At 44.0% G+C, this 26,159-nt stretch overlaps 1 protein-coding gene across 3 annotated transcripts in view; it reads left to right on the forward strand.

Annotated features, from left to right (window-relative positions):
* ADCY8 (adenylate cyclase 8) overlaps positions 1 to 13,098 on the forward strand; it is a gene marked incomplete at both ends in the record, with an annotated part of 223,274 nt that extends 210,176 nt beyond the window's left edge. For all 3 annotated transcript variants that reach the window (XM_080695322.1, XM_080695323.1, XM_080695324.1), the window contains 4 exons: positions 41 to 187; positions 8,148 to 8,240; positions 9,764 to 9,878; positions 12,611 to 13,098. In XM_080695322.1, coding sequence (XP_080551448.1) covers positions 41 to 187; positions 8,148 to 8,240; positions 9,764 to 9,878; positions 12,611 to 13,098 — 843 coding nt within the window. The remainder of the gene's footprint in view (positions 1 to 40; positions 188 to 8,147; positions 8,241 to 9,763; positions 9,879 to 12,610) is intronic.
* Positions 13,099 to 26,159: the final 13,061 nt, after the last annotated feature.

The raw sequence follows: 26,159 nt of genomic DNA on the forward strand, positions 1-26,159 counted from the left end.
ATGATCACCTCTGGCTCTTTCTGTGTGTCTTTCTGTCCAGGAGCTGTACTCTCAATCCTATGATGCAGTTGGTGTGATGTTTGCCTCCATCCCAGGATTTGCAGACTTTTATTCTCAGACTGAAATGAATAACCAGGGAGTGGAATGCCTGCGCCTGTTGAATGAGATTATTGCTGACTTCGATGAGGTAAAACTAAGCCTTGGAAATGTACAGTCATAAATGGGCATCATTGTTTTCATAGCATTGAGTTAGTTCTTATAGAAATGAACTTCTGTAGCCAGGTGTGGTGGCGCACGCTTGTAATCCCAGCATTCGGGAGGCTGAGACCAGAGGATCACAGTTCACCAACAGCCTCAGCTACTTAGCGAGGCCCTCTGCAACTTAGTGAGACTCTGTTTCAAAATAAAGAATAAAAATAGAGCAGGAGGTGTAGCTCAGAGATCAAATGTCCCTGGGTTCCATCCCCATCCCCAGACATACACACACACACACACACACACACACACACACACACACACACAAGAAATTAACTTCTGTGGGATTTTATGCACTTACACAATTCCAGGCTACATTGCAGACACAGACATGTTTTATCTGACTTAATTATCACAATCACAATTATCACTCTATACATTTTATAATTATTAGATCAAGCCAATTAACCTGCTTATCACCTCCTATTCTTACCACTTTTCATACTTTCATGTATGCATTTCAATTATATATCATAATGATATATATATACATATATATAGTGAAATTTTACTGAGCCATAAAGAATAAAATTATGTCATTTACAGAAAAATGAATGGAACTAGAGGATATTATGCTAAGTGAGATTAGCCAGTTTTAGAAAGTCAAGGGTCATATTTTTTCTCTCATATGTGAAAGCTAAAGAGAAAATAGGAAACAGAAGAAATCTCAGATGCTAGAAAGAGCCCAGTAGAATAATGAGAGCAGATTGAGGGAGGGAGAGGAAAGGGGAAAGGAGAATTGGTGAAATAAATAGTTCAAATAATGTTACACCTATATATAAAGGATTCACTACCAATCCCATTAACATGTATGAGGAGGGGGCAGGATCTAGAGGAAAACACACCAGGTGCTGTGTGCATGTGTGTCTGTATCACTTTGACTTTGAACCTCACTACAGTGTAAAATTATAATGCATACATATACACAAAAAAGATAATCCCTTTGAAGCCTAAAGCTTTTCAGTGGATCCTGTAGACTAATTCTTTACCAGATATTCTGAGACCTTGTGCTTACCGTTCCTCTTAGCTTTTTCCAAGAATGCTACGCATTATTGTTATTAATCACCATAGCATACAATAGATCTCCAGAACTCAGTCCTCCTGGTCTAACTGAAACCTTGTACCTCTAACGAATATCTCCCTATTCCCGGCTACCTCAGCACCTGGGAATTGTTATTCCACTCTCTGCTTCTGAATATGACATTGTCAGATTCCACAAATAAGTGAGATCATGCAGCATTTCTCTTTCTGTATCTGGCTTATTTCACTTAACACAATGTCCTCTAGATCCTTCCATGTTGTCATAAATGACAGAAATTTTTTTGTGTGGGAGAATAGTATCCCATCATAAATATACACACATATATACATATAATAGTATAATATACATGTATATATACTGTATATAACATATTATATTAATACTATATTAATATATAGTATATATAATGGTATCCCCATTATATATATACATTATATGTATTATTCATTATACAGATTTATATATCATTTATATACATTCACACACACACACACACACACTTTTTTATCCACTCTTCCATCAATGAACACTTGGGTTGGTTCCATACCTTGGCTGTTATGAATATACCACAAGAACATGAAATTGCAGGCATCTTGTCAGCCTTCTCTATAGTTCTCATATCTGCCTCTTTCTCAACAGCAGCACTGCCCTTCCTGGCTTCAGGCCATGTCATTTCTTACCTGGAGGACCTTAGCCATCTCCTTCCCACAACTCACCATCAGCAGCCACTAAAAACAAGAGTGTTTTATCTCATCTCTTTGAAGCCTAAAACCCTTCAGTGGCTCCCCCAGGCCAACTCATTGGCAGACCTCCTAAGGCCTTGCACCTACTGGCCCTGTTCCCTCACCAGCCTTACTTACCTGTCATTGTTCCCCACCTGACCCATTCAGTCCTCTCCACTCACCATTTACAAGCCATGGTTATTTCATGAACTAACAAGACATGATGTCATCCTTACCCTTCCCATCCTCTCTCTTTCAACCCCACAGCCAGCTGAATACCTAACAGTCCTTTAACAGTCAATTCAAACATCACTTCAACTTCCCATGCCTTTCCTGACCCCCGTTTTTGTCCAGGTAAATGTTGTTGCTCATTTTTTTAATGAAAAACTTTTACTCTGAAACACCTTCTACCATACATCCAGAAACACCTTTGTAGAATTCTGCTTAGAGAAGTGTCTCCTCCACCAGCCATTGTATTCTAGGACAAAAACCATCTTCTTACTCTCTATTTATTCTTACAAGGTGCTGCTACATATATCAGATAAAAGCATTTTAATATCTACATTTAAGTATTATTCATTCCTCACATTAAGCCCATGAAGTAAGAATGATAAGCCTTCATATTACAAATAAGCCAAGCTGAGACTGAGAGATACCAAGAGTGCCAAGGGCCACATTGCACTAAGTGATAATAGCACAGCTTGAACCCAGGCCTGCCATTACTGTTTCAGCTCTTAATCACTGGGTGATACTGTTCCTCTCTTGATGTGCATTTCATTTGACGCTTTGAAGTCATAAACTCAAACATGACCATCTGGTTGACCTGGAGCTGAGCGAGTCAGTCATGGCAAATTAAGACACAACCACTTGTTGCCTCCCATAACTTCATCATTCTGTGGGAGGCATGGTGGCTATGAATGGCTCTTACACCAGGAGCACTACTAAAAAATTCTTTGCAAGATGGAGAGCGGAGAAAGATTCCATAGGACAGTACCTTTAACTCCCATCCTCCATCCTAGATCATAAACTCATAAAGATAAAAACCACTCTTTTATGCTCTGTTAAGTCTCCAGAGCCTGGCACTGAGCCTAGTGCAAAATAAATACTTTCCTGAGCCACAGAACAAAGCATGAGAGGCAGCCTCGCTTTATAACCACTCACTCCCATTACTAATCCAGTCTCACGAGAATGACATTAACCCCTTTCAATGACCTAGTCGCCCCTTCAAGGTCTCACCACCCTTCAACATTGTTACAGTGGGGACTAAACTCCAAACTGAATTTTATTTCTTAGTCCAATTTTGTTTTATTATAGTTTTATTGGTACAGTATAATTATATGTCACAATGAGAGTCAACATCATACAAATATCAATATGAACATGAGCTTAAGAGGGGACAAACCACGTCCAAACCATAGTCGAGGCACATGATAAATGTTTGGTAAGTCTTGCTAAAGGAGTGAGTTAGCGCCTGGAGTCATAGCACACACTTGTAATCTCAGTACTTGGAAGCCTGAGACAGGAGGCTCACAGATTTGAGGCCAGCCTCAGCTATTTAATGGAGCCCTCCAAAACTTAGTGAGACCCTGTTTCAAAATAATGAATAAAAAATAGGGCTGGGAGTATAGCTCAGAGGTAGAGTGCCCCTGGGTTCAATCCCTACTACTGCAAAAAAAAAAAAAAAATGAGTTAGCTCATGTGGGGAACAAAAACCAGCTGCTGAATAAGATGAAGACATGCTACTACAATCCATAATATTATTAATAAAGAAAATAAACAAAAATACCCAACTGAAAATTGACACATCAGGTTTTGTTGTATTTTAAACTCTGGTCCAACCCATTTTTGAAAAGTGTTCAAGGCCTATTTTAAACCATAATAAATAAATAAACTTTAAATTTGCATGTCAATGCATCAAATTGTGGCCAGCTGAAGTCTTCCAAGAGGAGAAGACAGGAACAGCATACTTAGTGGTAAAATTGATGTTTACAGGGGAAGGTTGGAGACGAGGGAGTTGGTCCAGGACACCGTCTTCTTTAAAATACAGGCTTTAGACTGGGAAGAATGAATAAGAGGAAGAGGTGGAAGGGGGGATAGAAAAAGGGTAAAAGATGAGAGGCAGAAATGAGTAGGAGGAAGAATGAAGGCAAAAGAGAGAAGGGAGAGAGGGGTTGGAGGAAAAGAAAGGGAAGAGAATGTGGTCCACAGAAAGAATAAAAATTTCCCAGACTTGCCAGCCACAGCACTCTTGGCTCTCCTCAAGTGTGACCCTGGCACACCCTGACCTGCCTTCCTCCTTCAGCTCAACTCAGCCCCTCTAGATTCTTCTCAACTGAACTTACTTTAATAATAATACTGCTCTTCTTGATAATAGAATTATCACAAAAACCTGAGATCCTGCAAAAATCTTTTTTGGCCCAGAAGAAAGCTGAACATTGCACAGAGCAAACTCTCTAAGACTGTTTGCAGTAACCCAATGCTAGGCTTCCTACCCCACTGCCCCTTCCTCCGTGAAGGGCTAAAACACAGTCCTCTCATACCGCCCTTCTCCACCTGCTCTAGTAAAATGGGGAGATTAGGGCCCATTTTATGCTGCTAGACACACTTAGCATAGAGTAGGACAGTTTGATGCACAGTTATTAAATAAAATCATGACGCCTCTTGCTGCCTTCACGTTGATTTCTGAGGAGGGAGCAGCTTTGCATGGGCCTGAAATCGGCTCTCAGCCAACTAATTCTAAAGAGAAGAAAGGAGACAGGAGTCTATGCTCCTACAATATTAGGTCACATTAGCCCAGGGGCAGCATCAAACTGAGGAACTGCAGTTTTTCAGAGGCAGAAAAGGGAGGTGGGCAGCTGGAGACGTCCAATTGCGTTAAGCTCATGTAGTGACAGCTGAAGGGCTCCTAAAATATCAGACCTGTTTGATGGGTATGTCAGATACAACAAGGCTGAAGACTTGCCTATCCAGGACATAAAATTTGCAAAATCTCACCACAGAAGAGTAGGTTTAAGTTAGCTCAAGAAACACACATAATAAACAAAAGTTGCCTCATCTGTGAGTCAAGCCACAGACATGCACCCCAAAGCAAATCACCAAAGCTCCTCTCTGTGTTCCCTATGGCTCCAGGAGTTTCAAGCAGGAAATTTTCCACATTTTCTTAGCTTCTGATGAATTTTGAGAGGATTCCTAGAGCAAAGTAGTCTCCCAAAACCCCACCTTGTCTACTCCATCCTCCCCTTGGGCTGTCCACCCTAGGACATGAGTCCCTGAGAATATGACAGTCTTAAAGGGAGGCAGAGAGTTGGATAACAAGAAGTTACATCTAAATGCCTGCCAACAAAGAGAACAGAAGGCCAACTTTTAGACTTGGGAGTTTTAAATAATATCACTAGCTCCTCTACTCGGGCCCAGCCTCCTAGTCATATGACCTATGCATCACACACAGGACAAGCATGAGATTCAGTGTGCTGCTGGTGCCATTATCTAAGTCTTAATTTTATTTATTTATTTATTTTTTTTATGGTACTGGGGTTCCTGGAAGCCCTTCTACCTCCGGGCTACACTCACAGACCTATTTTTACATTTTCATTTTGGAAACAGGGTCTCCTAAACCAGCGTGCACGGCTTGCTTCGAACCTGCGCGATCCTCCTGTCTCTGCCTCCCAAGTGCAGGGATTACAAGCGTGCGCCACCACGCCCGGCCTAAGTCTTAATTTTTGAACAACGGATCCCATGTCTTCATTTTGCACTGTGCCCTGAAAATTATGTAGCTAGAGAGCTAGAGAACAAGGAGAATTCTTTTTTCTTTTTTTTTTTTTTCTTTTTTTGGTGTTACTGGGGTTCCTGTAAACCCTTCTACCTCCGGGTTACACTCCCAGACTTCTTTTTATATTTTTTTATTTGGAAACAGTGTCTCTTCAGCCAGCGCCGCTGGCTTCGAACCTGTGCGATCCTCCTGTCTCCGCCTCCCAAGCATGGGGATTACAAGCGTGCACCACCACGCCCGGCAAGGAGAATTCTTAGGGATAACTAAGATGACCTATTCATCTGTTTGCCCAGAACACAAAGTCTCCCATTGCAAGAAGCCCTTTATCCCAGGTAGATCAGGATGTGGCTAGACATCCATGGTACAATTGCAGATAGAATGACCAAAAAAGGCTCTTGGGGAAATTTCAGTAGAGCCAGGAGGTGGTGTAAGGGAAGGAGAAGAGGAAGAGTGAGAATCAATGAAGGAATTACTACCATCAGTTTTATGTACTTATGTGAGAATACCAATATCAATGTCAGTACTGTGAATGGGGAAGAAGGGAATGGGAAGGGAACTGGGCGAAAGCCCAGCAAGTGCTGTGGGCATATATGTCACTATCAAAATAATTTACACTATGATGTGAGACTATAACCCACCAATAAAAGTATATTAACAAATAAATTTTTTAAAAGTCTTTTTGAGAAAGTAGGCAAATCCTAGAGGAGATGAGGAAGTAGAATCAAATCAAGCCATAGGAACTCCTGGGGAGATAGTGCCAGGCAGAGGACAAAGCAAGACAGAGCCCTGAGAAAGGCATATGCCAAAGCATTTCATGTAATCTAATCTCAAAGTAGGGATTGAAATGTGTGTGGATCACCCAAGGTATAAGTAGAAAGCTCAAAGTTTTAGGTTATTTTAAGTTTCAGGTCTGGAAAAAAATTCAAGTATACATTAATTCTAGTCCTCAAAGTAGCATGCAGCTGTCCATGACAGGTGCCAAAGGAGTACTTGGGACACTAAAAACCATTAAAGCAAAGATTATATTGTCAACCTGTATCCCTAGGGCCTACCCAGTGCATGAAATACAACATTCAATAACCACCTGCAGAATGCAGAATCAAGTGAATGAGTCAGCGATCCCCCAGGCAGCCCGTTCCCTTTCTTTAATTAAAATCATGCTTCCCCAACTTGAGTGTGTCAGAATCACCTAGAAGATATTAAAATATCCTTTTTTTCTGAATCAGTAGGTGTAGCTGAAGGCATGATTTTGCATTTCTAACAAGTTTCTAGGCAGTGCCAATGGGAGCACAGTTGAGAACCACTGTTTTAAGGAGAGGCAGCAGGACAGGCAGGCATGACCCTGGAGTCAGGTGTCAGGGTTCAAATTCTGGCCCTGACTCCTTCCCATGGGTGATCTCACATAATTCTGTCAACCCTCTGTGCCTCAGTTTGCTCTTACATAATTAAGTAAGAAGTTAATTACTGACTGGGGTAGCATGGCACAGTGTAGGTACTGGGTGAAGGTTTGTTAAATGCGCTGATGTGAGAAGCTGTCCAATATCACTTAATATCCCCAAGGAATAACAGCAATCATCCATGTGTCCCAGGCCTTTGGAATACAAGGAAACATGCCACCGGGTCCCCAACCCCAAAACTTTCACTGTCCATTGGGATGCCAAACACTGATCATTCATTGTAAAGCAGAGTGACAGAAGATGGCAGAGGGTGTGCGATGGGGCACCCAAGAAGCTTCTCAGAGGAGCAACCAGCACAGGTGCAGACTTCAAGTTATCCAAGTAGGACACACACATCAAAGCTAGCCAGAAGAATTATTGTATGTGAGTTCATAGCTTGGCAATACTTGGACCTGGAAATCCTTAGTGTTTGAATGAAGCCATTATAAAACGACTGTATGAGATATAACAGCAAGCTGTATAATTCAGAATTTTTCTTGGCTTTCCTACCTGCATCTTCCCTGCCTCCTGAACTCCCTCAAACACAAGCATTCACACTCATATACACAGATGGACACAAAGATGCACATAAACATCATACATGTGTGTGCATGTATGTACACGCCCACACATAGATGCACTCATGTATACACACATGCACATATGACACACCTGAACACTCATGCATGTGTATGTGTGCACAAATATGCACAAGTGGCCACACCAGCAAAAAACAGCACCCATGCATGTTATACATGCGTGCATGTGTATGTACATACCTGCATATGAACAGCACACATACACACATGTAGGCATGCACCTATACACACACATATCACAGACACATATGCACGCACTTGCACACAAGTACACATACATGCAAAAATCTATAGGACTATCACTGTTGCTCCAATATGTTTCAGCTGCTCGGTGAAGACCGGTTTCAAGACATTGAAAAGATCAAGACCATTGGCAGCACCTACATGGCTGTGTCAGGCCTCTCACCAGAAAAGCAGGTGAAGGATGCCTTGGACTCATCCACATCCTATGCATGGGGCTTGCTGTCACCAGGGTCCTGAAGGAGGTGATGCCTCTGTCACCAGGAGGCTTGGGAGCAAATGGGGTGGGGATGGGGGTCAGAGAATACTTATTGCTGCATGATGGTTCCTGAGGTGGGTGGTCCACTGAATGAAATGTTGCTGTTTTTTTGAGAAACTTCTAGCATTTGTTCTGGGCCTCACTCTTCATTTGAACAATCAGGGCCAAGAAAAACCCTGATTATGATTTTGGTGTTGGTTTTACTAAGCCCCTAGTACCAGCCTGTTTTCTTATTCTTATTTTCATTTTCTCTCTCAAACTTGTATGAAATAACAATAATACTCCTGAATGTTGAAGTGTGTGCCAGGCATTAGTGTTAGAAGGGAGCACTAACCTCTGTCCACCAGGGATGATGAGTGAATTATCTGAGAAACAGTCATGTTTCCCATGAATACACTGTCGTGCACCAGTCTATCCTCAGCAAAGGGTTCATGAATACGAGCCCAGGTTACTAGGGAAGATGGACTCCTCATTCAATTCTTCTTGGTCTTCCTGCCTTTTTTAATTAAAAACTAAATACTCCAAGAGTGACAATTCAGGGAGAAACCCAAGCTGGAACAAATATGTGGCATACAATAGCTGGCACCAAAAAAAAAAAAAAAACTTGTGCCTACAGGCTGAATCTGGCACACTACATGTTTTTATAAATAAAGTTTTATTAGAACACACCCATGCTCATTCATTCATATTTTTATCTTTTTCTCCTTTCAAACCAAAATGATGGTGTTGAGTAGTTACAACAAAGATCACAGTCTGCAAAACCTATAATATTTGCTATCTCGCCTTTTACTGAGACTATTTACTAACCTCTGTCATAAAGGGGCACAAATTTCAACAAAATACGTAAAAAACTAAGTTGATCCCTGAGAGACATTCAAGGCAAGTGTGCTTATCCTTATTTTATAAATTTGGAAATTGAGGTTTTGGGGAACACAGAGGCTTTCTCTAAACTTTCCTTGGGAGTTTCATGAGCAGACATCTATGTGAACTGTCACTTAGACACTGTATGCACTAAAGAAACAGACATAGTCCCTGGACTGGAGAAGCTATACATACAAAGCACAGGAGTGGGTGCATGTGCCCATGCATGCACATACACACACACATACACGCACATACACACACACACACACACACACACACACACACACACACACACCTGCGTGCATGCACACTCAGAAATCCAGGGAGAAACCTAATGCATCTGCCTTAGTAAGCAAGTGCAGGCATGCAGGAAGGAACAAGATGACCTACACCTGCAATACTCATAAGCAAATCTCATGTGATCCATGCTCCAGGGACACCCTGCATGATCATACAGGGGCTCACACACAGAGTTATTTCCTTTCAAGGAATGTGCTGCTGGGGTTAGAAAAAAGCACCTGCTGCAGAAATGCTAATTCCCATTGCATTGAACGAGCCCTTCCTATGTTTTCTCCAGCAATGTGAAGACAAGTGGGGGCATCTGTGTGCCCTGGCCGACTTCTCTCTCGCTCTGACAGAAAGCATACAGGAGATCAATAAGCATTCGTTCAACAACTTTGAACTCCGGATCGGTGAGTAGCAGCTAGAATTGGGGCCCCACAGAGCTGACTGCCTTTGCTGGTCAGCCCCTCCTGACCCTGAGCATCCACCCAGGGAAGCTCTTTTCTGCAAATTTAGTGTGACCCTGACAAGGACAGGCATGAGATCAGCTCAGGCATTTCTGAGCTTCCCTTCACACAAAACACAAGCAGAATACTGCCTGTGTGCAGAAATGCAAGCAACCTTCTTTGGCAAACACTAGCCTACACTTATCTCTTCCAAATTGCTTGTCTAGTATCCTGGTCACCATGCAAAGTCCTGCTTAGAGAAAAGGCTAATGACCTAAGAATTACTTAATTCTGACTTCCCTGTTGCTTGATACTATAGTCAAGGTATTGTCAGGTGATTCAAAATAATGCCTTCAGCAAAAAAGCATGATTCTTCTTCCTAGGAAGTCTGTGATGATACTGAGCCAGGGACAGCAGAGAGCCTGCATCACATTGCTCAGTCATGCAGCTCACCCTTCTTTAAGCTCAGAGACACCCTTGTGCAAAGTAGCATCACAACAATAAATCATTGGAATTGAATTATCAGGAGCATAGTTATGATTTACCATCATATTTATGATTTGCATATGATGCCAATTCCTGCTGCATCTCTGCTGAGCCTCTAGCGGCCTCCAAAAGCCCAGTCTGAAATCCCCTGCTCTAGTTCCCATATTCATTGAGTAAACTTGGGCCCAGAAAAGGGAAATAACTAACACACAGTCAAACAGTCATGCCTGCCATAGCCCCCGGACTTCCTGACTCTGAGGTGAATGACATTCGGGCTGCCAGAGTGTGATTTAAAACAACTTCTGTGACATGCTTCCTCATGCCCTAGGCATCCTCTGCTACCATGTCATTTAAGTTCTCCATTAGCAGCTCTCAAGAAAAAGGGGTCAAGAAAGACAAATACCCAACTCGTCAGATCCCAGGAACGCCACACGTCTTTGTTCTTTGGAATACATGAAGTTATATTTTATGCTTTTGATCTATAGATGGGATGTCCAGGGCTGGTGCCTACATCATCCATTGATCCCACATGTCTTTTCTAAAATCACTGACTACTCAGTTGAACCAGGAATAAAAAGAGAACTTTAACCCTGAATGGAGATTTTCTAAGTAAATTTCAAAGATATTGCCAGAACCAGGGTCTACCCTTGGTGTGAATTATTAAAATGCTGGTATTGTGTTACATAGATATCAGAATTTAGAGTAATAATTTTGAAGCCACCTGGATTAAGCATCTCACTTTGTGTTCTGGGCCTGCTGTTGCCAGCTCCTACGATTGTGGGCAAGATGTGTGACCCTCTGAGTCTCCGTTTCTTTGTGTGTAAGCTAGATATCACATTATCATCTCTTCTGCCTGTCCTCCTCATAGAAGTCATATGAGAATCAAATGGAATAATGACTCTAAAAGTGCTCTGCACTTTTAAAGAGCTAGGTAATATTTTGATTATCACCCTTTCTACAAACTACTTTTCAAATTTATAGTCACTTATTGTGTGTGTGTGTGTGTGTTGCTCTTGCCTCTTCCTAGAATGATCCTACCCAAACATCTGCTGGCTAGACTTAACACTTTTTTCAAATCTCTGCTCAAAAAGGTCTTTTCTAAGTGCCCTACTTCCAAATTCACCCCCCCATCCTTTCTCTGTCCCTATACCCTGATTGATTTTGCTGATATTATGGTACCTATATTTTTATTTTTTCCTCTCTCTCCAGTTAAAAAAAAAGTGAATTTCATAAGAGCCAAACTGTATCTCTTCCCCCCACCCCCATCCCCAATGCCTGGAACAGTACCTGGAACATAGTAGGTGTCTAGGCAACATGTGCAGAATGAAGAAATGTTAAGTGTGGTAGAAGGATATGTACAAGCCCACTAACATGTATACTGAAATGCTATTATTTCTAGAAAAGAAGTGTGTGTTTCCTAAAGTAGGAGACTCTTTAAAAGCATTTTAAAATAAACTGGGATTAGAGAAAGTAGAAAGAAAGTCAACACCAAGGTATGGAGGTGGTGAGGGAAGCCACGATGCATGTGGGCAGGTCAGGAGCAGAGGAGGGCGAGGCTGGCAAGTTAGCCAAAGCCAGACCAGTGAAGCCCTGGCTCCTGACCCTAGGGAGCACTGGCCTCATCCGGTGGGTCAGAGGAGCCCTGGCAGATGTGTAAGTGTGTATAAACTTGTTCAGAAACTCATATCTGAAAGCCCATCCCATCTTGTGGCAGTGGGAGGGTGGGCTACAAGGGGACAAGGGAGGGGACAACAAGAAGGTGGGTTAGGAAGCCATCACCATGGACTGACGGAATGGAGCTGAGCACCCAGGTAAAAATAGAGAAGGAGAAGGTCTGCCCCAGATCTCAGAGCAGAGGGGCCATAGGAGCAGGAGACACCCAGGGTCCCGGCTCCCTCATCTCATGGGCAAAGACAACAGCACCTCTGTTCTGTTGAACACCCACTAGTGGGCAGGCACTCTGCCAGTGGTTTTGCCTACATTATCTTATGGAATCTTCCTTTTATGATTCCCATGGTGGGAAGAGAGAGTGAAAGCCGAAGAGGTTAAGTGACTGACCCAGGCCACACACTCCATAAGCAACTTGGAGTCTATTCCGTGTAGTTCATTCACAGGGGTGACACCCATGATGAGCCCTCCCCCAGTAGGACCCAGACACCTGGCCTCCCCACTTCCCTCTCTTATCTCTCCGTCCTTTGGTTCACTCACAGGCATCAGCCATGGCTCAGTGGTAGCTGGCGTGATTGGCGCTAAGAAACCACAGTATGACATTTGGGGCAAAACTGTGAACCTGGCGAGTCGGATGGACAGCACAGGGGTTAGTGGCCGGATCCAAGTCCCAGAGGAGACCTATCTCATCCTGAAGGACCAGGGCTTTGCCTTTGACTACCGAGGGGAGATCTATGTGAAGGGCATCAGTGAGCAGGAAGGAAAAATCAAAACGTACTTTCTCCTGGGAAGAGTCCAGCCCAACCCATTCATCTTGCCCCCAAGAAGACTGCCCGGGCAGTACTCCTTGGCTGCGGTCGTCCTGGGCCTTGTCCAATCCCTCAACAGGCAAAGGCAGAAGCAGCTACTCAATGAGAACAACAACACGGGCATCATCAAAGGCCATTACAACCGACGGACTTTGCTGTCTCCCAGCGGGCCAGAGCCTGGAGCCCAAGCCGAAGGCACCGACAAATCCGATTTGCCATAAAAGCATTTTCTTTGTGTTTTCTTTTTTTTGTATTTCTTTTATATATAAAATAAATATACTAATAAAAGGTTTAATTTTTTTTAGAACAAGGATGGTCTCATTGGTGCTTGAATGCATCAGACTGAGGATGCCATTTGAGGTTCCCTTTACTCACACACACTATTGGTCACATCTTGAAAACAAAGTTCATTGGGAAGAAAATAGTGTGTGTGTGTGTGTGTGTGTGTGTGTGTGTGTGTGTGTTTCTAAGGATTGGACCCAGGGGCATTCTACCTTTGAGCTACACCCCTAGCCATAGTTTACTTTTATTTTGAAACAGAAAGGATCTCGCTAGGTTGATGAGAGTCTCGCTACTTGCTGAGGCTGTCCTCGAACCTGCGATTCTTTTGTTTTGACCTCCCAAGAACTGGGATTACAAGGACGCACCACCACGCCTGGTGTAAGAAAAGATAATTAAGATGCATTGTCTGACTATGAGAAGTTCCCACTAAGTGGGAAAAGGGACGTGTAAACAAAGACTCCATAAAATCAGGTAGATAATAATAATGGTCGGTTTGTTCATTTGTTCACTTTTATGGTACTGGGGATTGAACCTAGGGGCATTCTATCTCTGAGCTTCACCCCAGTTCTATTTTTTATTTGGAAACAGGGTCTCACCAAGTTGCTAAGGACCTCACTAAATTACTCAGGCTGACCCTGAACCTGAAATCCTACTCTCTCAGCCTCCCAAGTGCTGGGATTATAGGCAAGAGCTACCACACCCATTTACAACTGCCATATTTTTGAGCACTTGTCATGTGCCAGGCCAAGTGCCAAATTCTCTACATAATGACCTCATGTGATGCTCACAGCACCAGTGCTTTTTTTTTAAGCAATGTATATAGGGCACCTGCAAGGTGCCTCTGCAATGCCACATGCCAGTGCTTTCCTAATACAGCTAACATTCTGGTAGAATAATAACAGATAATATTCTTATAAGTCAGTGTGTGAATAATCCACTTCTAGATAGGGGTACATGCAATGAAGAAAATTAAGCAAGACGGTTAAGATAGAGTTGGAGGACCAGGATCCTGAATTAATTGGAAACCTGAAGGCTTTCTTTGAGTATGTGACGTTGAATATTAACCTTCAAGAGTGAAAGAGAGGCCAGCTGGAGAAAAGTTATCTACACAAAAGGAACAGCATAGGCAAAATCCCTCAAGTGGGCTGGAACCCAGAAATATGGGAGGAAAAAGCAAAAAGTGAATTCGTAGGAAGCTAACTAGGTAGTCTGCATTGCCAGAAGAATCTCTCATGACCATTAGACTACAAGGAAAGTTTCATTCAAATAAAGGTGTTCAAAAAATTCAAAGATCTGCTCATGGTCATGCAGTTAGTGGTAAAGCTAGCTTCAGAACTACATTGGACAATAAAGAGCCGCAGCAGATGACTCTCAAGCTTAGTGATTAGAACAAAATAAAAGATTTCTTTCTTGTTCGTGTCCTATTGGCAGAGGGCCCTCTATGCAATAGCTTTGGAACTCAACCTCCTTCCACAGAGGCATTAGAGTTCTCTACTTGGTCCTCTACATCCAACCATCTGAAGAGAAGAATGGAAAAAAGAGAGAGAGAACTACTCAGAAGCTTGAAGACAGCAGTGCTGGGTGCAACGTTATTGTTTTGTTTCATCTCACTGAAAAGGGAATTAGGGAATGAGTTCTTCCTATGTTTCCTTCTAAAAATCAAATGGAATAGGTAGTATGTCCTCTACTGCAATGACTTACATTTATCTAAACCCAAAGCCCATGTTTGTAAACACTAAGAAATTCTGAGAAGAGTCTTGTTGGAAGTACAAAGTTTAAGGAACAGAAGTATGGAATCCAAAAAATTCTCTAAATTATTTATGTGTGCATTTGAGTATGATACTCAAGGTTAAGCCAGGGGAAGTTCTACCACTCAACCACACCCCCAGCCCTTTTAATTTTTTTTTTATTTGAAACAAGGTTGTACTAAGTTATCACACACCAGCCTCAAACCTGCAATTGTCCTGTGTCAGCTTTCTAAGTTCTGATATCATAGGCATGCATCACTGCGTCTGACTCTAAATTCTTGGACTTAACAGAAGCCAACTTAAACATGATTTCGCCCCTAGTAATAAATTCATAACACATATGATGTTAAGGAAAGCCTATCTGAGGTCTCATAGGTGAGCTCTATGTGGTGGAAGTGAAGCCCTCCTCTCTAGAAAGGTACAAAGAAGGACTTTAGGTGGGTGTGGGACTCTAAGCCATGTGTGGACTGCCTTTTTCTCTTGTTAACCAGGTACACATCTAAAATACACAATGAAAACTGAGGAGTAGGCCGGGCGTGGTGGCGCACGTTTGTAATCCCCGCGCTTGGGAGGCAGAGACAGGAGGATCGCGCAGGTTCGAAGCCAGCCGTGCTGGCTTAGGAGACCCTGTTTCCAAAAATAAAATAGGTCTGGGAGTGTAGTCCGGAGATAGACGGGCTTCCAGGAACCCCAGTACCACCAAAAAAAAAAAAAAAAAACTGAGGAGTAAGTCACGCAGAAAGCCTCTGTATACTGTAAAGTCCTCTACCAATTCCAGGAGGCTAATAATAATCTTCACAGACTCTTAGAATCCCAGGGTAGCAAATCTGCAGGGGTTGTTCAGTCCAACCTTCTGAAGACATTTAAACAAAATAAAGCTCAGTGCTTTGAAACTAGAGGCGGGAGGTGGAGGGCTAAGTTCAGCTAGGTTGGGTAGGTTGGGGGCACAGCAAGCAGACCTAGCAAAGAGGCTGGCCTCCATAGAGGCAGTCAGATGTAGAGGCAAGGCAGAGGCACAGTATCTAAAAAACAGAGAAAACTTGACATGGATCATGGAGACTTAGTCTACTCCAGAGCACAGGATGCATCTGAAGTCCAGAGACAGCACTGAGCAGAAGACTCCAAGAAACAGATAAGCCATGGTGAGCTGGATACTACCTGAAAAGGGGGGGGGGGGGGTGCTACCAGGGCTGACATTGTTCCTAAACCCCAAGCTAAAGGTAATGGTGGGGCTGCCACTGAAAAATCCTCACCCAGAACCTGTGTCTGACTTAGTGATGTCAAGACTCAAAATACAACAGATGGAGAGATGGACCCCCATCCTGGGCTGGGAGGTATGGCTTCATTCTAGGCTCCATCAGATGGAGGAGCAAGGGAGCAAGATGGTGCTGAGACTCCACAATCCTGATAAGAAACCCACATAGTGGGACTTTGTCTGGGTCTCCAGTGCACCCAGCCCCACGCAAAGCATTGAGTCCCTCCCTCTGGGTCAGCCCACGCCTCAGCTCCATTGGGGATGCAGGCAGAGACAGAACCACCAAAGTGGCCTGTGATTGGAAAGCTCAGCAAGGAGCCTCATTCTGGGGTCTCCACAGTCTGGAGCAGGTAGAGAAAGTAGGGTCTTCCTGAAACTAGAGGTATGCTTCTGTTTGTCAATTTTTCAGTCCATTCAGCTTCCTTATTAAAAGAACTTGAAATGTCAAGCAATTTTGAAGAAGCTGATATAACTCAGAAAGCAGACTGGCACAATATTTCAGACAGGGACATCAATCTCACCCTTTCTTCTCTAAGCTCTGCTTGTGAGATCTGGGGTTTTGATCTTAAAAATGTCAAGGATAAAATTCCTGCAGAAGAAAGAGAGCCTGAAATACAAAGCAAAACACAGGATAGAGGTGGTGTTATGTCCAGTATGTTCAGAGCGAACAGAAAAGCTTTCTCAACAGCTCCACATTCTTGGCTTACTGTTTTAGGGTTAATACCAGTGGCAGGCACCCGCTGCCATTAACTAGCCTACATAGGGACTGAAAAGCCCCACAAGATAAGCATAGCCCGGCTAGAGAACAGGCAAGGGTGTCTACAGCATCCATCCAAGGACTGGGTTTGAAAAGCTGCTGCCTGGCAGTGGGAGCCGGGCAGATCACCTTGAGCTAGGGTATCTTATACCAGCTTCACAATCCCCTCCTTCTTCAGAAACTGTGCAACTAGAATTGTTCTCCATGGGAACTATGTACTATGCTATCATCTCCATTGGACAGATAAGGAAACTGAGGCACGGAGAGTGTGGGCATCTCAGTCCAGGGGCTTCATGAGGATAAAAATAGTGGCACTGGGATTCAGAGCCAGGCAATGAGCCTCAGGAGCCCTGCCCTACGTACCCTGCCCAGCCCTGAGGTGGGGTGAACAATATTCAGTGAAAGCTGGACATTGAGCCGCCTCCCCATGGAAGGGCTACAAGCTGAGCAAACATGGTGAAGCCAGGAACCTGGACGAGCAGCCATCCGGCCAGCCCAGGCCACTTGTACCACTCCCAAACAGCTCCATCCTCTTCCTCTGGGGGGTGCAACTATCGCCATTTTCCATGTTTTGCAATGTGAAGAGATGGAGACGTGCCAAGCTGTGAGGTAAGAGGCAGTTTCTTAGTCTGAATACTGTCGTGACCACTCTCTAGTTTGGTGCTGGGCAAGTAGCGTGACCCTTATCCCTCAGGTTGATCAATCCCCCACCACGAGATCAAAAGAACTTTTATGATTTGTTTCAGAGTTGAGAAATGTGGCAAGCACCGTATATACTAGGAAACATTTCAGAAACCAGAGGCAGTGCTGGGAAATTAAACCCATTAATAATGTTGCAGCAAAACATGCATATTCATACTAAGTCACATAACAAGTCTCTAAATAGACTCGCCTCCGTTCTGGTGATGTTTGGGCCCAAAATTAGTTCCAAAACAGACTTCATCTTTTGAGAACACTTTGGGTTTTGGACTGGGTACAAGCTTGTTGGCCCACGGGATGGTGGAAGTCTGCCGCAAAGACAACAGGCAGTGATACATTTAATGCATTTTGCAGCTTGGCCTTGAGCTACATTCTAATGCTGCTCATCATTCTTGTTGCTGTCATGAAACACAATAATATTATAAAAAATATCACACATCTGCAATTTTCCTTTATCTGAAAATCTTTTTTATAGTTGTTCATATTCACACATTTTTTCTTTAGTGAGTATATGTTATTTTATTAATGGAAAACACTAACAATCATAATAGATGTGGGCTCACTTAAAGGGCTGCAAATGCTTTCTTTGCGCCTGGGCATCCAACCCTGAGTCACAGGTCTGGACCACTTCTGGGATAGAGTGGACACCCTGGAAGGCCTGGCTCATATATGAAGAATCATGCAGGGAATGTCCCTATAGGTAGAGAAATTTCCCCCAGAGCCACACTAACTGCTGCTGACCCAGAAGTCAGGGTCATATCCTGGCCTCCTGGATACCATAAGAGAAAGTGCTGAAGCTCATTTCCTTCCTGGACATTGTTATTCCAGACCACAGTCTTTCTGACACTCTGGCATCTGTGTCAAGCAGCATTTCCAAGCGAGAATGTTGCTCTCAGATTAGCTGTGGGCTCCAAACAACTGCACCCATATTTTATGGATGAGCTACCTGGGGCAGGGTGCCCTGCAGAACAGCGCCGTGTGCCGATGTGAATTATTAATTTCATATCAGACACACACTTTCAGCCCACTCCTGCCCCACCCACCCCAGGAAGATAAGATCAACATTCTTTGGGTGAGTATTCCTAGCTGACACCATGCACCTGTCTTTGCCTTTTATAAAAACAGCAGGATTAAAATGAAGCCTTTTTCTTTCTAGAATACTTTTACTCACAGTCTTCTTTTTCTTTTTGATATTGGGGATTGCATCCAAAGGCAATCTACCTTCAAGCCACACCCCCATCCCTTTTTATTTTTTATTTGAAACAAGGTCTTGCTAAGTTGCTGAAGGGCTCCCTACGTCGCCGAGGCTGGTCTCAAACCTGCAATTCTCCTGTCTCCGTTTCCCGAGTACTGGGATTACAGAAGTGTACCACAATGCCAGGCTGCTCATGGTCTTTTCATAATACACTGACCCCTATTATGACATTATCATGACAATGATGAGAACTAACATTCTCTCTCAGAGGGCTCTACAGTTTTCAAAGTCCATTTCTAAATAAGCTCTTAACTGATCTTCATAATAGCCCTCAAAGAGAGAGATTATTGTCCTAATTTTCCAAGAAACTGGGGCTGTTAAAAAGTAATAAAAATAAACTATAAAACTCTATCTAAAAATAAAGTGTTAAAGCTGAAAAGAGCTTGAAGTGCATACATAGTCCAAGGTCTGGATATTATGAGACTCCGTGAAGGGCTGGAACAAATCCTCGTTCTCTCTCACACATGCACACTCACATACACTCACACACTGGCGTTCACATTGACCAGCCCCACCTGCACCACACGCTCACATGTACATTAGGCTTTGCTGAAATTTTAGAGAGAGGCAGAGTGAACACTGAAGGAGCAGAATGCCTTGGGATTCAATGTCAAGCATCTCCCTTCCCAGAGCATCGTTCAGTGGCCCCTCTGTGTGAACCTCCACCACCCCATTCTTACTTCAGCATCTTGCCAGTCTCCATCCTCTCCTCTCTGCTTCCTTTCATTCTCCCTCCTGTTTTTTTTAGGAAAAAAATCAATTTCCCCTCATTTTCTCATGAAAAACAGCTTAAACTTCCCTGCATTTATTCAACAATCACCAAGAACTATTCTTCACAGATACCTCCTTGTCTGCCAGTGCTTAGTTTCTTGGGAAAGATCTCCAGGGCAGGTTCTGCTTAAGCCAAGACTTGAAGGAAGTCAAGAAGTGAACCAGCAGACATATACACAAAAGGCTCCCAGGAAGGGCAGAGGGCACGTACAAAGGTCCTGTGCTGAGACCATGCATCACCTGAAGCAGGAATAGAGGTCAGGAAAGTGAACGTGATGTGACATGATGTCAGGGAGGTGGCCAGGAGCAGCCCTGACAAGCCGTTTTTATTCTTCTGTTAAGTTATAGACAATATCTCATTCTTAACTCCCAGGTACTTGACAAGGTAGTTATCTAATCAAAGACAGTTTCTCTCGAGGAGAGAATGCTGATCCCAGCCATAAGTATAACAAAATTCCCAGCTCTTTTTGTTACATGCTATACTCCTTTCGTTGTCCACAGAACTGCAAACACACTAGCTATGCACTAGTAATATGTCTCTCTCCTTGCACAGAGGATTTTTAGACACAACTCGGCAAAGCAACTCATTCTACGTTCTTACCACCTCCCTCCAGAGCCTGGCACCACCCACTTCCCTGTGGAATTCCACGGGCCTGCTTCCAAGGTTCAGCATCACCAAAGCTCCCAGTGTGAGCACACACATTTGCACATGGACACACACATACACACTCTCTCACACACATACACAGACTGGGCATCTGCCATAAGAAGAGATTATTCTGTTCTTCTCCTATAACCGAGAAAGTGGTTCTGGTTCCCAGTCTAAACATTTCAGTAATAGAAGAAAGTGAGAGATAATCTATTCCTAAGAAAACTTTTCTTGATGGTTGTCTTAACTCCTTCCCTCTTATCACACTTGTAAAACCAATGGTTACTGCAAGTGGCAGCAGCCAACCTCAGCCTTTCCCTGGTAAATGGAGTCTCGCCACTAGTTACCCACACTGTCGCCGAGTGACTTCATCAGATTTTTCATCAGTGGCCAAAATACCTGACCAGAATAATGCAGAGGAGGAAAGGGCTATTAGGCTCAGAATATCAGGGGTTCAGTCCATAGTCAGCTGGATCCATCGCAGTGACAGGAATGGCAGAGGACAGCTACTGAGCTCACGGCAACCAGAGAGCAGAGACAGAGACCCAGAGGAAGGACTAGGACAGATACAGTCCCCAAGGACACACCCCCAGGGACCTACCTTCTCTAGGCACACATCATCTATGTTTTACCCAGCAAGTTTATGCAAATTATTAATCCATCGATGGATTTACCGACCAATGGAAATAATCAGAGATTAGAGTCCCAATTCAGTTATTTCACCTCTGAACATTTTTCCATTACCAACACATGAGCTTTTCTGAGGGACCTTTTATATCCAAGTCCTAAAAGCAAAGGATGGCCATTATTAGCAATGGGAAGGGCAGTTGTGTCATATGCCTGGAGCCGACAATAAATTGGCCAAGGGGCTTTTGAATCATATCTGACTATCTTGCAGAAATGACTAAAAAACTATTGAAGGCACCCAGGTTATGAATCTTTGGGATACCATCCCTTGGGTGCCATCCTGTGAGCAAGGTGCCCTCTCTTGGTAGCACTCAGCAGCTACAGGACAGATAGCAAGGAGTGTGCAGATAGCAAGGAGACCCTGACTATCCTCAGAAAACTCCTCAAGCTCAGACTTGGCTCTCTGGACACCAAGTTCTTGCTGAAATAAATATCTATTTAGTTAGTTAGTTAGTTAGTTGGTTAGTTAGTTATAGTTTTTTGGCTAAAAGTAACAAAATTCCTTTTGTTGTGGTGACCTGTCCTTGGGATTGTTGAATTGTTCTTAGCAAAGGCATGAGAGGTGGGGGAACTGAAAAAATACCAAGATTTGAAACAAAGCTCTCAGCATCCAGCCCATAAAGACATTGGTACGCAGCACTGGTTTCTGCTTGGCCGTCCTGTTCCTAAGGGGGTTCCTTTGGATGAGAATAGTAACCACTGACAGAGGAGTCCCATGTTTAGATTTGAACTTTTTTGCATCAACCATCTCTCTACTGTGGTGTGATCCATCAATAAGGGCGAGGGTAGGAGCAGAGAGATGAATTAGGGAGTGGGAACAGTAACCTAATGAGAATTGAATGTGCTTGGACCAGGGCAGTAGCCAAGGTAATCTCTCAGACTCTGAACCTCTCTAGATTTGCAAATACCGAACTGACAATATTTGAGGATGGACTCGATGGAAAGATACGAAAGGGAAGAAGCCGAGATGATTAAGGTTTGGAGCCTGAGGAACCAGAAGGACAAGGGGCCACCTACTGAGATGCTATAAACCAGAAGGAGCAGGTTTGGCTATGATCACAAGTTTTCTTATGGATAAGTAGGTCTGAGCTGCCTGGTATACATCTGGACATGTTAGTCTAAGTCTAGCAGAAGATCCAGTATAAAGAGACATCATCACAATTGGCCTTCCAAGTTCAAGTCCAACCTACTGCTTCCTCCATCACAGAACTCTCACCTTGCTGCTGCTGCTGCTGCTGCTGCTAACACCCACAAGCCCCTCTGCAACTCCATCACACCTCTCAGCCTGGCTTCCTACCTCCTCCTCCATTCTCAGCTACACAACCCTGTTCAATCACGAGCCCCATGACATCAAGCACTACATATACCAATAGTTCTCAAATCTAAATAAAATTGATATCTAACTCGTTTCTGGGTAACTTTGCCTGTATGCCCTGTGAGCTTTCTAGTCTAATGCTCTGCAAAAAAAAAAAAAAAAAAAAAAAAAAAAAGCAAACAATCAAGAAAAAGAGAAAAAATCTAAAAATCTCATCTTTTCTTGAAGCATACTGTTGCCAGCCAGATAAGAACAGTGCCTTAGATTTTAGCTCAGCTAAGGTTTGTCTTGCAAGTTTCCCAACCATTCTTCACCCTTCTCCTTTCCTTCCTACTCTTGACCCCTTACCAACACATCACACACACACACACACACACACACACACACACACACACACACCTGAGTTATCCCTGATTAAGAACCTTCAACAAATACACTGGTTTCTCCTCCCAGAACCCCTGACCTTTAGCCTATTCAGCTGAATTTTTTTACTTGGGAGAAGGGCAAACATTTTTTTATTGTATAGTAGCTGTATGACATTTTAAACATTTGAAGGTTTAGCATCAAAATCTAGATTTCTGGCTTCTCCTAAAAATGTAGGCAATCCCATTTGTGACAACATGGGTGAAACTGGAGGATGCTATTTTAAGTGAAATATACTAGATATAGAAGGACAAACTGGGCACGTACCTGTAACCCCAGCACTTGGGAGTATGAGACAGGAAAAGCACTAGTTTAAGTCCAGCCTCAGCCAGGTTTTTAAATTTTTTAAATAAATAAATAAAAACAGTTCTGGGGGAATATCTCAAAGGTGAAATGCCCCTGAGTTCAATCTCCAGTATCAAACAGAGAAAGAGAGAGAAAGAGTGAGAAGGACAAATGTTTTATTATCTCTTTTATATGTGGAATTTTTAAAAATCAAATTCATGGAAATAGAGAATAGAATGGTGGTTACCAGGAGCTGGGGACAGGGAAGATAGGAAATGTTGAACAAAGGATATATGTGAGTTAGAAGAAATAAGTTCAAGAGATTTGTTAGACACCATGGTGACTCTGGGCGACTCTAGTTGAATACTTTAAGATTGCTAAGGGAGACTTTATACATACACACCACCCAAAAATTAGTGTGTGGGATCAGGCAATGGCTAAATTAGCTCAATTTAGCTCTTGTACATTGTGTGCCTGTTTCCAAACACCATGCCATAATATACCATAAACACATACCGTTTTTATTTGTCAATGAAAATAAAGTAAAACACTGGGACAATCTAATGACATAGTCTGCTGTCCATGAGGCAGCCATTGGCCAGAGCCAGAAAGTACTTGGAGGAAGGACAGGCTCAGCCACCGGCCAGAGTCCCCCCTCTCCCACCCAGCCAGTCTTCCTCACTGACGTTAAGCCTCTGGCCCCAGATGGCCTTCACGCTTTTAGACCTAACACAGAGCTTTCATTATGGGCCTACATGACCAGAAGAGAAATCCATCTGAATGTGCCATCCTAGGTCTCCCCTAGAAGGACACAGTTCATGCTGTGACAAACAGGAGCCACTAACAAGGTCTGGCTAACAAGCTGCTGAGGAGCCACGGCCAGGCTCGGCAGAGGGCTAGCAGGGCCAGTTAGCACAAGGAACACAGCGTTAAGTTTCTGGCCTTTCACGCTTTTAGACCTAACATATACATATACACGGACAACTTAAATATCTAGCTTAAAACCATGGCTTAGAAACCAGCAAGCAGCAGTGTGAGACAAGCTTGCAATAGCCCAGCGACGCGCTCTAGCAGTTCTGACCTTTTCCCTCCGAGAATCTTTGCAGCGATAATTGAACGTGCCATGGGCACTCACTCAGCCTGGTGTCAGCCGAGGTCTCTAGCAAGCTAAGTACCTCCAGGCAGTTAAGAAATCCAGGCGATGACTCTACTGAGCTCTCTGCATCCCATAATAACAGTGGAGGGGCACGGGAACAACACATTCCCTTACTCCCATACCCGATAACCCTGTTGAAAAGAAAAACTGCGAAGGAGACAGTCAATGATCTGTTTCATTCAGCGCCCTTCGGGATGGGTCAACCTGCCTTGGGAAGGGATCAGTCCCAGCTCAGTGGGTGGAGTCACCTGGGTTCCAGAAAGGAAGCAGCCCAAGCCAGTATTTTGGGGGGTGGGACTAAACGTGAGAACACAGCCCCTCTCGCGAGTTACTGCTTGCAGGGCAGACTTTCTCTGCCTCCAGGGTTCCGCTTCCTGTACTCGCAGAGGTCACGTGGGGGAGGGGGTCACGTGGGGGAGGAACTCCGATTTATCACCTATGGCCTGTCTCCTAGACAAAGAAACTGCCTTGAGCCCCTGACCCATGAAAGGCACCTATCCCTCTGAACAGCCCCGCACCACATCATTTCCTCCATCCATTCATTTGCTAACCCACCAGATGTTTCCAAAGCACCGAGCTGGAGAGAAAGGAGTAATACTTGTCATATGTCTATTATTTGCCCAACACAGGGATGGTCTTTGTGCAAAGAACTCATATGATTCCTAAGGAGACTACTGCCCCTGTTTTACAAAAAGCAGAAAGGCTCCAAAGGTTTGTGCCACCTCATCCAGGAAAGAAAGAAGCCAGACCTTGATTCTGGAAGCCCCTCTTGGGGACTCCTATGACCAGGAGGGAGAGACAGGCAGAAAGCCATCTCTGGAGGCCATAAGGGCCTCTGGAGAGCTCCACCTGCCGCTCAGTGAGTGGTTCAGCAGGCCCAGCAGGAGCTGCTGTGACTCTCCCACCTGTCTACCTGAGGAGCCACAGCTGCTATGGCTGCTCCTCTTCCCCTCCCAACCCCAAGCCAAGTGCTTTCTCCAGGCTCAGGTAAATGAGCCAAAGATGGTCTCTGTCTACTGGCTTCTCTGTTGTTTATTTCTTCACTGTGTCTGAGACCCATTCCATCAAATCTTACCAGTGCTAAAATCCAATTTTTGTTATGCTACTATTTTTTCTGGTTTGTTTTAAAATATCCCAGAATTCTGGTCCACCTTCTTAGAAAATACAGCCTGACTGCCTTCTGAGCACTTCCAGAACTGCCCTGAACCTATGCTGCTCTCCTGCCACTCTCCAGTACCCCCTCCCTCCATGCCCCAAGAAGACCAAAACCCTTCAGCTCCTGCAGAAGCTCATGCCCGGTGGCAGGTTGCCTCCCCAACCAGGGCTACTTGCTCTTCTGGCTGCAAAAGAACCTGAATTTTGGCCAAAGAGAGTCTTTGTACACATACACAGCACACAAGGTTGTGGGAACACACACACACACACACACACACACACACACACACACACAACAATATCAACAGAGGAACCAACAAAGTGCCACTCTCTCAGCAGCTGGACCAGACAGTGACCCCCCGGCTCACTATCTAGGCAAAGTCTCCTCCTCCTCCTCTCTTCCTCATCCTCCTCCTCCTCCTCTTCCTCATCCTCCTTCTCTTCTTCCTCTTCCTCTTCCTCTTCCTCCTCTTCCTCCTCCTCCTCCTCCTCCTCCTCCTCCTCCTCCTCCTCCTCCTCCTCCTCTAGTTAGTGGGAACCCTAGAACCAGCAGAGAAAGACAGAGTGACAAGAAGAGAGGAAGGAAGTCCTGGTTCAGTTACTGATTCCAGCAGCTGTAAGAAAAAAAAGCAGAGAATGGGCTCCTCCACAGTGCTGTGGTTTCCCTGCCAACTAGCAAACCATTGGCCAGTGGATGTCCCGAACTCTTGCTTTGGTGGCAGCCCCTGTTTTTTATGGAGGAGGCTTGACGAGGACAGGGATGATACAGTGTCCGTCCACATCATCTGTGTAGCTTTCTACCACAGCCAGGAGAAAATGGACGGACCCAAAAAGTCATCAAGGGG

This window comes from Muscardinus avellanarius (assembly GCF_963383645.1).
Source record: "Muscardinus avellanarius genome assembly, chromosome: 4".
Classification (NCBI taxonomy): domain Eukaryota; kingdom Metazoa; phylum Chordata; class Mammalia; order Rodentia; family Gliridae; genus Muscardinus; species Muscardinus avellanarius.